At 54.3% G+C, this 16,423-nt stretch overlaps 1 protein-coding gene across 2 annotated transcripts; it reads right to left on the reverse strand.

The window, feature by feature from the left end:
* Positions 1 to 339: 339 nt before the first annotated feature.
* Positions 340 to 16,403, reverse strand: AKAP8 (A-kinase anchoring protein 8). 2 transcript variants are annotated; one of them, XM_086871264.1, is made up of 14 exons: positions 16,290 to 16,403; positions 14,158 to 14,196; positions 13,530 to 13,562; positions 12,006 to 12,963; positions 11,252 to 11,717; positions 10,261 to 10,501; positions 9,831 to 9,878; positions 8,775 to 8,859; positions 8,203 to 8,344; positions 7,318 to 7,411; positions 6,315 to 6,445; positions 5,273 to 5,368; positions 629 to 1,276; positions 340 to 490 (listed from the first exon to the last, which is right to left on the reverse strand). In XM_086871264.1, exons 1-13 carry the CDS (start codon positions 16,306 to 16,308, stop codon positions 644 to 646), a joined length of 2,985 nt encoding a protein of 994 aa, XP_086727390.1. In that variant the 5' UTR covers positions 16,309 to 16,403; the 3' UTR covers positions 340 to 490; positions 629 to 643. The 2 variants fall into 2 exon arrangements, with proteins under 2 accessions (XP_086727390.1, XP_086727389.1); XM_086871263.1 differs by having other exon boundaries at positions 340 to 1,276.
* Positions 16,404 to 16,423: the final 20 nt, after the last annotated feature.

Here is a 16,423-nt window from a genome sequence, read left to right on the forward strand (position 1 = left end):
AAACCCCCAGGAAATCCGGGATTGGCTCAGGGTTCTCCCTCCCCATCCCAAAAAATTCCCGGTTTTTTTTGGGAATTCTCCGGGAAAAAAGGAAATGGGGGGGGGTGGAGCCTCCGGGTTCTGCTGGAAAAGGGAATTTTTGGGGAAAAATCTGGGATTTCTTCCCCCAAAAAATATAAAATCCCTTTTTGGAACGAGATCGTTCCTTAAAAAGCCCCAAATCCTCCCCGGGAAAACGAGGGAAAAATTCCTTTTTATTTTTTTTTTTTGGGGGGAAAATCTTCCCTAAAATTGAGGAATTTTGGGAGGGGGTGGAAAAAGAAGGAAAAAAAAATTCCCTGGGATGCGAGCGCCGCCTTTATTGGGAATTTCCAAAATTCCAACTTTATTTGGTTTTTTCCGGGAGATTTTTTTTTATTTTCCCCCTCCTGGAATTCCCGAATTTTCCTGGGAAAAACCCGGGAATTTTCGGCTCCGCGGTTTCTTCACCCTGGAAAAAGGAAACAAAAACAAAAAAAACCGGCGGGAAAAGCGAATTCCTCGGAAAGGATTTCCCAGGAATTGTCCCCAAAAATATCCGGGAAAAAAACCTGGGAAAATCCAGGATTCCGGGGATCCGAGCCCTCACCTTCCCCGGGAATTCTCAGGGCTCTTCCAAGCTTTTCTCTTCCTCCTTCCCCGGAGATTTTCCGGGATTTTCTTCCTCTTTCCCCGGAGATTTTTCTGGAATTTCCTCAGATTTTCCCGGATTTTTTTCTGGAATTTCCTCAGATTTTCCCGGATTTTTTTCTGGAATTTCCTCAGATTTTCCCGGATTTTTTTCTGGAATTTCCTCAGATTTTCCCGGATTTTTTTCTGGATTTTCCTCAGATTTTCCCGGATTTTTTTCTGGATTTTCTCCGCATTTCCCGGGGTTTTTTTCTGGAATTTCCCCCTCTTCTCCCAGAGTTTTTCCTGGATTTTCCTCGTCTTTTCCCAGAGTTTTTTCTGGATTTTTTTCCGTATTTTTTTCTGGATTTTCCCCCTCTCTTCCCGGATTTTCTCCCGGATTTTCCCCCTCTCTTCCCGGATTTTCCCCCTCCCCGCCCTGGGGTTGGTTTTGGGGCGAATTCCCGGGATTTTGGGGCTCCTCGTCCTCGTCCTGCAGGAAGGGCGGCATCCGCAGCGGCTCCGGAGCCTTCAGGAATTCCCGGGGTGCCGGGAAATCCCCGGGAATTCCGGAGCTTCCCGGGGACTTGGGGGGCTCCGGGGGCTCCTCCGAGAAGGGATCCTCGCCCTGCAAGGGAAAAGGAGGCGGGAATGGGGGGAAAAACGGGGAAAATGGGAAAAAACGGGGGGAAATGGGGGAAAATGGGGAAAAAATGGGGAAAAATGGGGAAAAATTGGGAAAAAATGGGAATAAAATGGGGAAAAATGGGAATAAAATGGGGAAAAAATGGGAGAAATTGGGAGAAAATGGGGGAAAATGGGGAAAAATGGGAATAAAATGGGAGAAATTGGGAAAAAATTGGGAAAAAATGGGGGGAAATAGGGAAAAATGGGGAATAAATGGGAGAAATTGGGAAAAAATTGGGAAAAAATGGGAATAAAATGGGAGAAAATGGGAATAAAATGGGAAAAATTGGGGAAGAATGGGGGAAAACGAGGAAAAATGGGGAAAATGGGGGAAAAAGGGGAAAAAATGGAGAAAAAATGGGAATAAAATGAGGAAAAAATAGGAGAAATGGAGAAAAATGGGAGAAAATGGGGAAAAAATGGAGGAAACCATGGAAATCTGGGAAAACCCTGGAAAATTGGGGGGAAACGGTGGAAAATTGGGAAAATTTGGGGGGAGAGCCCAAGAATTTTGGGGAAATTTGGGAATTTCCGCTGGGAAAGGCTCCAATCCCTGGGAAAAGCCGGATCCTGGGGGAAATTTGGGAGATTTGAATCCAAAGGGGGAAATTCCTTCAATTCCCCATCCCAGCTCCGAGTTCCGCCGGAATTCCCGGGGCAGGGAACCCCAAATTCCCGGGATTTTGGGGGGGATTTTGGGGGGGGGAATCTCATCCCGGGGGTTCGGAGAATTCCGGGGATTTGGGGAGGGGGAGGAGAAAGCTCAGAGCTCCAAAGGGGGAAAATCCGGGATCGCGGCCCTGGGATCGTCCCGGAACCTTCGGGAATCCTCGGGAATCCTCCCGGAATCCTCCCGGAATCCCCGGATTCCCCATCCCGGATTCCATCGGGAATCTCTTCCCGGTTTCCTCCGGAGCAGCCGAAACTCCAAGCGAGGAGCTGCTGCTCCGGGGGCATTGATCGGGAATTCCAGGGGGGGCTTTTTGGGAATTCTCGGGGGAGATTTTTGGGGTTTTTTTTTTGGGAATTTTTTGGGAATTCTCAGGGGTTTTTTTGGGATTTTTCTGGGATTTTTCTGGGAATTCTTGGGGGAGTTTTTTGGGAATTCCCAGGGGAGATTTTTGGGATTTTTCTGGGAATTCTCGGGGGAGATTTTTGGGATTTTTTGGGGGGGAATTTTTTGGGAATTCTCAGGGTTTTTTTTGGGATTTTTCTGGTATTTTTCTGGGAATTCTCGGGGGAGTTTTTTGGGAATTCTTGGGGGGGTTTTTCGGGATTTTTTTGGGAATTCTTGGGGGTTTTTTCCGGGATTTCTCAGCCCCCCTCTCCTTTCCCAGCCAGGAATTGCAGAGCTGGGAACGGGAGCGCTCCGGAGCCGCCTCCGAGGGGAATTCCCAGGAAATTCCGGGAATTCCGGGGGGGTTGGGTTCGGTGTTCTGGGTGTTTCTCCCGGAATCCGGGATGGGAGGCCGGGAAAACAGCGGGAATGTGGCTGCTCTGCACTGGGATCCATTGGGATCCATTGGGATCCATTGGGATCCATTGGGATCTTGGGAATGCCTCCATCCCAAAATTTGGAGCGCGGGAACGCTCCCGTCCCACGCAGCCGATTCCGGCATCCAAATTCCCTCCTTTTCCCAGGATTCCAGAGCTCCTTTTCCCGGGATTCCGGGGCTCCTTTTCCCGGGATTCCAGGGCTCCTTTTCCCGGGATTCCAGAGCTCCTTTTCCCGGGATTCCAGAGCTCCTTTTCCCGGGATTCCAGAGCTTTTCCCGGGATTCCAGAGCTCCTTTTCCCGGGATTCCGGGGCTCCTTTTCCCGGGATTCCGGGGCTCCTTTTCCCGGGATTCCAGAGCTCCTTTTCCCGGGATTCCAGAGGTTTTCCCGGGATTCCAGAGCTCCTTTTCCCGGGATTCCGGGGCTCCTTTTCCCGGGATTCCAGAGCTCCTTTTCCCGGGATTCCGGCTCCGTCTTCCCGGGGCTCCAGCTCCCTGCCGTTGGGATCCCAATTCCCTCCTTTTCCCGGGATCCAGCGTCCCTTTTCCTGGGGATCCAAATCCCGATTTTTTTTTTCCCGGGATCCAAATCCTTTTTCTGTGGACTCCAAAGTCCCGATTTTTTTTTTTCCCGGGATCCAACGTCCCTCTTCTTTCCTGGGATCCGAATCCCGAATTTCCCAGGACCCCAGGTCCGTCTTCCCAGGATCCAAAGTCCCGTTTGTTTTTTTTTTGGGATCCAAATCCCGATTTTCCCCCAGGATCCGAATCCCATTTCTCTGGGATCCAGATCCCATTTTTCCCAGGACTCCAGGTCCGTCTTCCCAGGATCCAAATCCTTTTTTGGGATCCAAATCCCGATTTTTCCCGGCACCCGAGCTTCGTCTTCCCGGGATGCAAATCCCGATTCCTTGGGATCCAAATCCCGAATTTCCCAGGACTCCAGGTCCGTCTTCCCAGGATCCAAAGTCCTGATTTTTTTGGGATCCAAATCCCATTTTTCCCGGGACTCCAGGTCCGTCTTCCCGGGATGCAAATCCCATTTTTCCCGGGATCCAAATCCCGTTTTTTCCCCAGGATCCAAAGTCCTGATTTTTTTGGGATCCAAATCCCATTTTTCCCGGGACTCCAGGTCCGTCTTCCCAGGATCCAAATCCTTTTTCCCGGGATCCAAATCCCGATTTTTCCCGGGATCCAAATCCCGATTTTTTCCCGGGATCCAAATCCCATTTTTCCCGGGACTCCAGGTCCATCTTCCCGGGATGCAAATCCCATTTTTCCAGGATCCAAATCCCATTTTTCCAGGATCCAAATCCCGATTTTTCCCGGGATCCAAATCCCGATTTTTTCCCGGGATCCAAATCCCGTTTTTTTTCCCCCAGGAGCCAGCAGGCACAGCCACCGTTTTTCCCACTTTTTCCCCCCAATCTCTTCCCACTTTTTTCCCGGCTTTTCCCGTTTTTCCGCGGTTTCCCGGCCCCAGAGCTCCGGGAAGGGATTTTTTTGGGATCGTGGAGCTTTTCCCGGGAATCCTCCAGAGGCGGCTCCGTCGCTTTTCCTCCGGCCCGGCTGCGGATCCTGCCCGGAAAACTCCGGAAAACCCCGGGAAACCCCGGGAAACCCAGGAAAACCCCGGGAAACCCCGGGAAATCCCGGCCCAGCCCCAAATCCCGGGATCTGGGGGGGTTTGGGATTCCTGGGATCGGGATTTGGGGCTGGAACCGCCCCCGGAATTCCAGGAATTCCCCAAATTCCCGACGATTCCCCACCGGGATCCACGGCTCCAGAGGAAGTTTTTGGGAAAAGTCCGGGATTTGAGGGGTTTTTGCTTTAATGCCGAGGAGACGACGGAAAGTTGGGAAGGAATTCCCGAAAAACAACGAAAACCAAGCCGGGAACGCCAAAAGAACCGGAAAAAAAAAACCCCCAAAAATTCCCAGATTGGATAAAGAAAAATTCCAGGATTTTTCTGGGACACGAAAGAGGAGGAAAAACTGGGAAAGAATTCCCAGAAATGCCCAAACCGCCGGAAAAAACGAGGAAAAAAACCCCCAGGATTGGACAAAAAAAAGCAACAAAAAAATGGGGGAAAGCTCCGGAATTTTCCGGGATTTTCCAGAATTTTCTGGGAATTTGGCTCCGAGGATTTCGGGATGGCAAAGAAAGGGGGGAAAAAACCCCAAAATTGGACAAAAATCCAGCAAAAACTGGGAGAAGCTGTGGAATTCCCTGGGAATTTGGCTCTGACCGTGCTGGAATGGCAAAGGAGCGGGGAAAAAGTGGGGCGGGGAAACCCAAAAATTGGACAAAAAACCCCAAAATCGGGGGGGGAAGGCGGGGATTTTGTGGGATTTTGTGGGATTTTGTGGGGTTTTGTGGGATTTTGAGGGATTTTTGGGATTTTGAGGGGTTTTTGGGAAGGGAATTCCCAAAGGGAATACCTGCAGGTAGCGCTCCAGCATGCGCACGATGTGTTTGTTGTTCAGGACGCTCTTGGCCACGTGCAGGCTCGCCTTGCGGAACTGCTCCGCTGCCAGCTGCAAAAAACCGGGATCCAGGGAATGCCGGGGCCCGGGAATGCCGGGAATGCCGGGAATGGCACAAACCCGGAGCCCGGGAATGCCGGGAATGGCACAAACCCGGAGCCAGGGAATGCCGGGAATGGCACAAACCCGGAGCCCGGGAATGCCGGGAATGGCACAAACCCGGAGCCTGGGAATGCCGGGAATGCCGGGAATGGCACAAACCCGGAGCCCGGGAATGCCGGGAATGGCACAAACCCGGATCCAGGGAATGCCGGAGCCCCCGGGAATGCCGCTGGGAATTCCCCACGGGACTGGGGTGGGCTCAGGGATCCCCGGCATTCCAAGGGAAAATTGGGAATTCCAGAAGGGTTTGGGGAGAATGGGGAGAAATGCAGGAATTGGCAAGGGATCGCTCCAGGCATTCCCAGGGAATAACTCCAGGAATTCCCAGGGATAACTCCAGGCATTCCCAGGGATAACTCCAGGAATTCCCAGGGGTAACTCCAGGAATTCCCATGGGATAACTCCAGGCATTCCCAGGGATAACTCCAGGAATTCCCATGGGATAACTCCAGGAATTCCCAGGGATAACTCCAGGAATTCCCAGGGATAACTCCAGGCATTCCCAGGGATAACTCCAGGCATTCCCAGGAATAACTCCAGGAATAACTGCAGGGATAATTCCAGGTCTAACTCCATGAATTCCCATGGCTAACTGCAGGGATAACTCCACGAATTCCCCCTGGGATAATTCCAGGGATTAACTCCATGAATTCCCATGGGATAACCCCCTGAATCCCTGGGATAACTCCAGGAATTCCCCAGGATAATTCCCATGGGATAATCCCAGGATATCTCCATTAATTCCCGTGGGATAAGGGATAATTCCCATGAATTCCCGTGGGATAATTCCCATGAATTCCCCGGGATAAGGGATAATTCCCGTGGGATCTCTCACCCTGCGGCTGCGGGCGTGCTGGGCCGATCTCAGGTGCCGCTGCAGGCGCTGGCTCTGGGCCGGGATCAGCACGTCACACGCCAGGCAATGCGCGGCCTCGATGCGCTGGAAGAAGTGCTCCTGCCCGATCCCTGCGTCCCCGGCACCTCCGTCACCATGGCAACGGGATCACCGTGGCAACGGGATCACCCCGGCAACGGGATCACCGCGGCAACGGGATCACCCCGGCAACGGGATCACCCCCTCGGGATCACCCCCTCGGGATCACCGCGGCAACGGGATCACCCCGGCAATGGGATCACCATGGCAACGGGATCACCCCGGCAACGGGATCACCCCCTCAGGATCCCCCCGGCAACGGGATCCCCCCGGCAACGGGATCACCCCGGCAACGGGATCACCCCCTCAGGATCCCCCCGGCAACGGGATCCCCCCGGCAACGGGATCACCCCGGCAACGGGATCACCCCGGCACCTCCGTCACCCCGGCAACGGGATCCCCCCGGCAACGGGATCACCCCGGCAACGGGATCACCCCGGCAACGGGATCACCCCCTCGGGATCACCCCGGCAACGGGATCACCCCCTCGGGATCACCCCGGCAACGGGATCACCCCCTCGGGATCACCATGGCAACGGGATCACCCCCTCGGGATCACCCCGGCAACGGGATCACCGCAGCAACGGGATCACCCCGGCACCTCCGTCACCGCGGCAACGGGATCACCCCCTCGGGATCACCACGGCAACGGGATCACCCCGGCAACGGGATCCCCCCCCTCGGGATCACCACGGCAACGGGATCACCCCGGCAACGGGGACGGGCAGGAACATCCCCAAAACTCACCAGGGAAAACAGGGGGATTCCCAAATAAATCCATGGAAAATTCCCAAATAAACCCAGGGAAAATTCCCAAACCAAGCCTGGAAAATCTCCCGGATTTGAAACCCCGGCACATTCCCTGGATTTCCCAGGAATTCCCGGAATTCCCGGAATTCCCTACCCTTGAAGGGGTCGGGTCTCTGTTTGCTCCCCTCCTTCTCGTTCAGCTCCTGGCGCCGCCTCTCGATCTTCCGGTTCCTGTTCACGATGTATTCCTGGGAAAACACCGGGAAAATCCGGGAATGGCGGCCCAGAAACACCGGGAAAATCCGGGAATGGCAGCCCAGAAACACCGGGAAAATCCGGGAATGGCTGCCCAGAAACACCGGGAAAATCCCAAAGGAATCCTGAACAACCCCCAAGGAAAAACCCCACTGGAAAACCCTGGGAATTCTGACCCAAAACCATGGAAAATCTGGGAATTCTGACCCAAAAAACAATGGGAAAATCCCAGATTTCCAGCCTGGAAAATCCCAAAGAAATCCTGGAAAATCTGAGGAAAAAAAAAAAAAACCCAAAAATTCCAACAAAAATCCCGATTTTCCACCTAAAACCTTTCGGGAAAACGGCAAAAAAAATCCTGAGAAAATAACGGGAAAAATCCAGGAAAATTCTTAAAAAATCTCCAAAAGATTCCCAAAAAATCCTGAAAAATTCTTTAAAAATTTCCAAAAAATTCTGAAAAATTCTTAAAAAATCTCCAAAAAAATCCCAAAAAAATCCTGACAAATTCTTTAAAAATTCCCCAAATATTCTGAAAAATTCTTAAAAAATCCCCCAAAAAGTCCCAAAAAAAATCCTGAAAAATTCTTTAAAAATCTCAAAAAAATTCCCCAAAAAATCTTGAAAAATTCTTAAAAAATCCCCAAAAAATTCCCCAAAAAAGCCTGAAAAATTCCTAAAAATTCCCAAAAAATCCCCCAAAAATCCCCCATAAATTCCCAAAGAATCCCCCCAAAATCCCCCCAAAATTCCCAAGGAATTCCCAGGATTCCCGAGCTCCCACCTGCAGGAACTGCACGCTGCGGTCGGGCAGTTTGGTGCCGATGTAGCGCAGCGTCTCCCGGTGGAATTTGCTCTCCAGGTGCCGCTGGATCTCCTCCTCCTCCAGGCTCCGGAATTTGCAGACGGAGCAGGCGAACTGGATCCTGGGAAAAGCCAAATCCCGGGAAAGAAAAACCGGGAAAATCCCGTCAAAATCGGCCCCGGAACGGGAACGTCCCATTTTATCCCGTTTATCCCACGGGGTTCCTTGGGAATGCTGGCGCAAAAACGGGAATTGTCGGCCCGGAATTCCAGGGTGGCCCCAAATCCCTGGAATTCTCGGGCAAGGAGGCACCGGGAGGCGCAAAAATCCCGGAATTTCTCATCTTGAAACTGGGGAAAATCCGGGAATCTCTGGGAATTCACGGGGCAAAATCCCCAAGTCCCCGGGAATTCTTGTCTGGGGAAGCGGGAAAACGCCAAAATTCCCGGGAATTCTGGGCCCCGAGGGGCTCCAGGTGCGGGATTTGCCCCGAGGGAGGGGAAAACTCCTGGAATTTCTGGGAATTCCCAGGAATTCCCGGCTGGCCCCACCTGTCCATGGCCCGGTCCCGCATCCGGTCCCTCCTGCGCTGCTTCTCCCGCTTCTTCCTCACCTCCTCGTCCTCCTCCTCGGACGCTGAGGGGAAAACTCGGCAATTCTCATCCCAAAAAACTCCAGGGAATCCTTTCCCAGCATTCCCAGACCCCCAAATCCCCAGGATTCCCAGGTTTTTCCCGGGTTTTCCCAAATTTCCCCATTTTCTCTCCCATTTTCCCTGAGATTCTCCCACTTTTTCCCAATTTTTCCCCCAATTTTTCCCATTTCCCCCCCAGTTTTCCCATTTTTTCTCCATTTTTTCCCTTTTTTCCCCATTTTCCCCCCATTTTTCCCAGGTTTTTCCCCATTTTTCCCCTTTTTTCCCCGTTTTCCCCCCATTTTTCCCAGGTTTTTCCCCCATTCCCAGCGGGTTCAGCTTCCCTGGGATCCTCTGGAATCCTTTGGGATCCTCCCCAACGAAATCCTCGGGAATTCCTCCCCAAAACGCCCCAAAATTCCTCCAAAATCAGCGGGAAGAGCCCAAAAAAAAGCTGGAAAATCCAGGAATTCCCCCCAGCTCCTTCCAAAGGGCCCCGGAATCCCGGGAATTCTCCTGGGGAGCGGAATCCGGGATCTCCTGGAAAGCAAAAAGAAGGAAAAGGAAAGACTGGAGTGGATTTTTCTTGGAATTTCTTGGGATCAGCAGAATTTTGGGAATTTTCACCCCGTTTTTCGTGGATATTCCCAAAAACCCCGCCGGTTTTCCATGGAATTTTCCAGGCTGGGAAAGCCCCGAGGGATTTGGGAATTCCTGCCCCGCTCAGCCCCTCCCGACTTTTTCCAGGCAGGAATTCTTCCCAAAAATCCTCCCAAAATCCCCAAATTTCTGATCCCAGCTGGAAAAAAAAAAAAAACCCAAAATTTGGGATCCAGCCCTTCCGGGCCCAAATTCCCGAATTTTCCCATTCCCAGAGGGTTTTTTTGGGATGCTCCAAGCCAGAAAATCCCTCGGGAATTGCTGCAGGGCTCCGAAATTCCCGGATTTCGGGGAATCCCTGGAACACTTACACCTTTGTCAGCCTCATCCAAGGATTTCTCCTCTCCTTCCCCTTCCTCTCCTGCGGGAAAAACGGGAAAATTCAGGGGGAAAAACGCCGGGAATTGGGGGGAAAAAGGCCGGGAAACCCCGGGAAAAAGGGGAAATCCACGGGAAAAGGGAGAAAATCCCGGGAAAGGGGAGGAAAATCGGTGAAGATCCAAGGGAGAGGGCAGGAATTCCCAGGAAAAGGTGGGAATTCCCAGGAAAAGGGAGAAAATCTCAGGAGAACAAATGGGGATTGCCAAGAAAAGGTGGGAATCCCCAGGAAAAGTTGGGAATTCCCAGGAAAAGGTGGGAATTCCCAGGAAAAGGTGGGAATCCCCAGGAAAAGGTGGGAATCCCCAGGAAAAGGCTGGGAATTCCCAGGAAAAGCTGGAATTTCCCAGCGGGGCCGGCGTTACCGTGCTCGGAGTCGCGCTCGTTGCCGTCGCTGTCGCTCCGGGTGTTTTTGGGGTCGTTCCCGTCGGCGTTCCCGGTGTTCCCATCGGCGTTCCCGGTGTTCCCGGAGCCGTTCCCGGCGTTCCCGGCGTTCCCATCGGCGTTCCCGGCTCCGTCGTCGCCGCTCCGGGAGCGTTTCCGTTTCCGGGCCCCCTCGGGCTCCCAGCGCCCCCCGGAGCGAGCGCGGAACGGGCGGCGCCGGCCCTGCGGAGAATCCCGGGAATCAGGGGAATCCGGGAATCCCGGGAATCCGGGAATGGGGAAACTCGGGAATGGGGAATCCGGGAATGGGGAAATCTGGGAATGGGGAATCCGGGAATGGGGAAATCCGGGAATGGGGAAAGCCGGGAATCCCAGGAACCTGGGAATGGGGAAATCCGGGAATGGGGAAAGCTGGGAATGGGGAAAGCTGGGAATTCCGGGAATCAGGGGAATTCAGGAATGGGGAATCCTGGGAATGGGGAAACCTGGGAATCCCGGGAATCAGGGAATGGGGAACATGTGGGAATCCCGGGAACCTGGGAATGGGGAAAGCTGGGAATGGGGAAATCCGGGAATGGGGAACATGTGGGAATCCCGTGGGGAAAATTGAGGAACCCTGGGAAAAACGTGGGGAAGAGCAGGGAAAATCTGTGGGGAAAAAAATGGGGAAAAAAAGTGGGAGAAAGGCAGAAAAATCTGGGGAAAAAGTGGAAAAATCTGGGAAAAAACAGGAACTGGCAAAAGAGCGGGGAAAAAGTGGGGAAACCTGGGAATGGCGTACGAAGGAGCGGGAAAAGGCGGGAAAAGGTGGGAAAAGGCGGGAAAAGGTAAGAAAAGGCGGGAAAAGGTGGGAAAAAGAAGGAAGAGGAAAGAAAAGGCAGGAAAAGGCGGGAAAATGAAGGAAAAGGAAGGAAGAGGCAGGAAAAGGCGGGAAAAGGCAGGAAAAGGGGGAATGGGAATTGCGGGACTCACCGGGAACAGGGCCCCGTTCCAGGGCAGCGCCCCCGGCCGCTCCCTCCTGCGGCCGCCCATCAGGGAGCGCCCCAGGCCCGGCATTCCCGGCATTCCCGGCACCCCCAGATCGCCGGGGTAGTCGGGATAGTCGCCGGGGTAGTCGGGATAGTCGCCGGGGTAGTCGGGATAATCGCCGGGATACTCCGGCGCCGGCGGGAAGAGCGAGGGCAGCGCTCGCGATTCCGGCCCCGCGCGGTTTCCCGGGAACGCCGGCTCGCTCCAGCGTGCCGGGAACGGCTCCGGGAGGCGCCGGCGGCCGCGGCCGCGGGGCCCGCCTGAGCCGGGAAGCGCCGGGAAGGAGCCGGAGCCGCCGGGGGCGTCCCGGGAACGCTCCGAGGGCCCCGCTCCGAAGGGAAAGGACGGCCGGAAAGGATCCCGGGAAACGCGCCCGTCCAGAGGGGCCAGAGAGTCGAAGCGGAAGGAGCTGGAAAAATGGGAATAAAAACCGGGATTAGGGCTGGGAATGAAGGGCAGGGATCCCTCCTCTTATCCTGGGAAATTGGGAATAAAATCCCGGATTAGGGCTGGGAATGAAGGGCAGGGATCCCCTTTTTATCCTGGAAAAATGGGGATAAAAACCGGGATTAGGGCTGGGAATGAAGGGCAGGGATCCCTCCTCTTATGCTGGGAAATTGGGAATAAAATCCCGGATTAGGGCCGATGCCAGGAAGGGGAGGGAGGGATCTGGGGGAATCCGGGATGGAATTCCCACCTCTCCTGTGGCTGGCGCCCCTCCCCTGGCGCGCCCTCCTTGGCCAGCAGGTCCAGGCGCTGGTTGATCTTGGCGATGATGGAGTCGGGGTTGGAGCCGGAAACTTCCGCCCCAAAGGCCGAGCCCGAGGAGCCCAATCCCGAGGAGCCCAGTCCCGAAGATCCCAGTCCTGATGATCCCAGTCCTGATGATCCCAATCCTGAAGATCCCAATCCCGAAGATCCCAGTCCCGAAGATCCCAGTCCTGATGATCCCAGTCCCGAAGATCCCAATCCCGAAGATCCCAGTCCCGAAGATCCCAGTCCTGATGATCCCAGTCCTGATGATCCCAATCCCGAGGATCCCAATCCTGAAGATCCTAATCCCGAGGATCCCAATCCTGAGGAGCCCAATCCTGAGGATCCCAATCCCGAGGATCCCAGTCCCAAGGCTGATCCCGAGGATCCGAAGGCGCTCCCGGATCCCGATCCATAGGCAGATCCTGCAGCTCCCGATCCATAGGCGGCTCCTGAGGCTCCCAATCCTGAGGCTCCCAATCCTGAGGATCCCAGTCCTGCAGATCCCAGTCCTGACGATCCCAATCCTGACGATCCCAATCCTGACGATCCCAATCCCGATGATCCAAATCCCGAGGATCCAAATCCTGAAGATCCCAGTCCCGAGGATCCCAGTCCCGAGGATCCCAGTCCCGAGGATCCCAGTCCCAAGGCCGATCCGGCGGATCCGTAGGCGGCTCCCGAGGATCCGAAGGCGCTCCCGGATCCCGATCCGTAGGCGGATCCCGCAGCTCCCGATCCGTAGGCGGCTCCCGAGGATCCCAATCCCGAGGATCCCAATCCCGAGGATCCCTCGGAGGATCCCAGCCCCAGCTCCGCAGCCTTGGGAGTCTCCCAGGATCCGTAGGCGGCTCCGGGCGGCGCCGAGGCCGAGCCCGCGTAGAACTCGTAGCTCTCATAGCCTGGAGGGGGTAATTCGTTAATTGGTTAATTAATGAGCTGCTTAATTAGGGATGGAAAGAACCCAGGGGGGGATCCCGGCGGGAAAAATCCCGGGATGGTTCCCAGGGAAAAAATTCCCAGGGAATTTGGGGGGTGTGGAACTCGTAGCCTCTGTAGGCTGGGAATGAAAGGGTTAATTAGGCGTTGATTAATTAGCTAAGGGAAATTAGCCATTGGTTAATTAATTAAGGGGGAATTAGTGGGGGAATGAAGGAATTCCGGGGTGGGGATCCCGGCGGGAAAAATCCCGGGATGGTTCCCAGGGAAAAAAATTCCCAGGGAATTCGTGGGGGGGGGGTCGGGGTGGATCAAACTCGCAGCCCCCGGGGTCATTAATTAATTAATGAGCCGCTTAATTAGGAGGGAATGAAAGAATTCCAGGGGAAAAAACGGGAAAAAGGAGAGGAAAAAGGAGGAAAAGGGGTAAAAAAATGGGAAAAGGGAGGAGCAGGAAATCAGGGAATTTGGGAAGAGGCCGCGGAGCGTTCCCGGATTCCGGAGGATCCCGCGCTGCCCCCGCTCCCACCTTGCCAGCTCGGCGCGCTCGTGCCGTAGGAACCTGGGGAAAACAGGGAGAACGGGAATTTTCCCAGGGAAAACTGCTGGAATTCTGGGGGAAAGGCTCGGGAATCAGAGGGATTTGTGGGGAAAGGGAGAAATTTTGGGAAGAGCAGGGAGGGAAGGGGCTGGGATTTGTTGGGAATTGCAGTGGGGTTTGCAGGAAAAAGCAGGAAAAGAGGGAAAAGGGGATTTGGGGGTGGATGCAGAGATTCTGGGAGGGGAAAAAGGGAGAAAAAGGGGGAAAAGGGGGAAAAAGGGGGAAAAAGGGGAAAAAAAGGGGGAAAAAGGGGGGGAAAAGGGGGAAAAAGGGGGAAAAAGGGGGAAAAAGGGGGAAAAAGGGAGAAAAAGGGGGAAAAAGGGGGAAAAAGGGGGAAAAAGGGGGAAAAAGGGGGAAAAAGGGGGGAAAAGGGGGAAAAAGGGGGAAAAATGGAGAGGGAGAGAGAAAGAGGGGAAGAAGAGAGAAAAAGATGGAAAAAAGGGAGAAAAAGGGGGAAAAGAGGGGGGAAAAAGTGGGAAAAAGGGGAAAAAAGTGGGAAAACAGTGGGAAGAAAGGGGGGAAAAGGGGAAAAAAGGAAAAGCTGAGGAAAGCTCACCCTGGGTGCCGCCGGCCCCGGTGCTCCAGGCGCCGTATCCTGGGGAAAAGGCGGAGCCGTCAGCCGGGAAGGGCAAATTCCCACTTTTCCAGAGGCAGATCCCAAATCCCAACCCCCCCAGCCCCAAATCCCAGCCCAGCCCGGGATGAGGCACCCCAAAAAAGCAGCAGGAATTCCCGGTTTTCCCGCAAATCCGGCTCCTCCCGCCCCCCACCCGGAGCTGCTCCCAGGGAAAAGTTGGGAATTGTTGAGCCCGGAGGCAAAGCCAGGCCGGAATCTTCGGGAAGTCGCAGCTGCTGCTCCCAAATTTCCCCGTTTTCCAAAGGATTTTTGTCCTTTTCAGGATGAAATTCCCTGGGTTTTGTCCCTGGATGTTCCGACTCCCATTTTCCTGTTTTTGGTTTTTTTTTTCCCCAGGAAATCGGGATAAAACCTCAGGTTTCCAGTGGGAATTAAGGATTAATTCCAGAAGGAAATACTCCATGAATATTTCCAGGAGGGAAAACTCTCGGGAATAAATCCTGGTCTCCATTTTTTGGGATAAAATCCACGGAATCGACCAAAAAAACTGGGAAAGAAACAACACCGGGAAAGGAGGAAAAGCCAATTTTACGGAGCTGAGTGTGGAAATTCCTGATTTCGATGGAATTCCGTCCCAAGGAGAAGAGTTTTGTCCTCTGGGATGATCAATCCTGGGAATTCCATCCATGGATCCCAAAACTGGAGGCTCCAAATCCACGGATTTGGGAATATTCGGGGTCGGTTTTCCACGTTTTTGAATCCGGCCAAGGATTGTCCGAATTGCAGAGTTTTATGCCAAAATCCAGGGAAAATCCGGGATAAAAATCCCTCCGGAGCCGTTTATTCCAGTCCCAGTCCCGCTGCTAATTCCATAAATCCAAGGAAATCTCGGCTGACAGAATTTTTCCGGGTTTTTCATCCAGAAAAATCCCCAGGATTCGCAGAGGCCGATTCCATCCCCGTTTTGCTTTTCCAGGTTTCTTTTTCCATCCCGTTGCTTGGTTTTTTTATTCCCAAATCCAAAAAATAAACCAACAAAACCACGGAAATAAAGGTTTGAAACCAGCACAGAGGAAATTCCGGATCCCAAATTCCCGCTACAAGGGGAACAGCTCCTTTTCCGTGGATCCTGCAGGAATTCCAGCCGGGATTTCCATCGATTCCAGCTGGGAATGAAGTGATAAATCCAGGGAAGGAAGGAAAAATTGTCCTGGCGGGATTTTTGTGTCCCTAAAAGTGAAGGAAAATTCAATTTCCAGGGATTTTTGCAGCTCCCGATCGTGGATTTAAAGGGAAGGAAAGCATGGAGGGCTCCAAATGGGAAGAGATTCCAGGATTTTGGGAATATTTCTCCTCTCTCATCCCAAAAAAACTCCAGGCAGGGGCTTTGATCCAGCTGGAAAACCTCGGATTGAGGGAATTCCTTCCATTCCCAGCACGGGATCCTTGGATTTGGGATCCTTTGGATTTGAAGGAGGGGAAATCCCGGTGGAAAAGGAGATTCCGAGGGCATCGGGCTCGGGATTTTCCCTTTCCCGGTCCCTTTTTCCAGGCTGAGGAATCAGGGGAATTTCCAGGGGATCTTGAGGAGATCCAGGGGGATCCTGAGGGGATCCAGGGGAAATTCCAGGGGGATCCTGAGGGGATCCAGGGGAAATTCCAGGGGGGTTCCTGAAGGGAACCGAGGGAATTTCCAGGGGGAATCCTGAGGGCGATCCAAGGGGGAATCCCCCTGAGGAGGGGACACGGGACCCCTCCGAATGTCGCCAGGACGAGGGAAACTGAGGCACAGGCGGCGGGGGCGGGGCTGCGGCCGCCATTTTGTGTCGTCTTCAGCACCGGGCCCGGCGCCATTTCCGCCCCCTCCGCCCCCCTCAGGGCACGACCCCCCCAGAGCCAATCAGCGCCGCCCTAGCGGTGAGTGACGCGCCACTCAGCCAATCAGCGGCGCCGCCGCCTCACGGGGGGGTGGGCGCAGCGCTTGCCGCTGCGGCGGAGCCCCCCCCCCTCAACCGCCGGTAACGGAGCCGGTGCTGAGGCAGCGACGGGAAGGAGCCCCCGCCGCGCTGGGGCAGCGTCAGCACCGCGGGACTGCCCCGCGCCGCACCTACCGCCGTATCCCGGCTCCATGGCCGCCGCCTCCGCCCGGCGCCGCCGCCGCCGCCGCTTCACCGCCCGCCTCAGCCGCCCGCGCACGCGCGCAGCCCCGCGCCTCCCACTAGGGCCCGCCCTCCGCGCTTCTGAT

This window comes from Cyanistes caeruleus, chromosome 35 (genome assembly GCF_971803275.1).
Source record: "Cyanistes caeruleus chromosome 35, bCyaCae1.hap1.1, whole genome shotgun sequence".
Taxonomy (NCBI): Eukaryota; Metazoa; Chordata; class Aves; order Passeriformes; family Paridae; genus Cyanistes; species Cyanistes caeruleus.

Bases quoted from the DNA above. Each gene is read 5' to 3' on its own strand.
- AKAP8 (XM_086871264.1), bottom strand. The intron at 11,718-12,005 runs GTGGGAATTCCA...CCATTTTTCCAG, and splicing joins GGGCGCCAGCCACAGGAGAG to CTCCTTCCGCTTCGACTCTC. The intron at 10,502-11,251 runs GTGAGTCCCGCA...GATTCTCCGCAG, and splicing joins GGAACGGGGCCCTGTTCCCG to GGCCGGCGCCGCCCGTTCCG.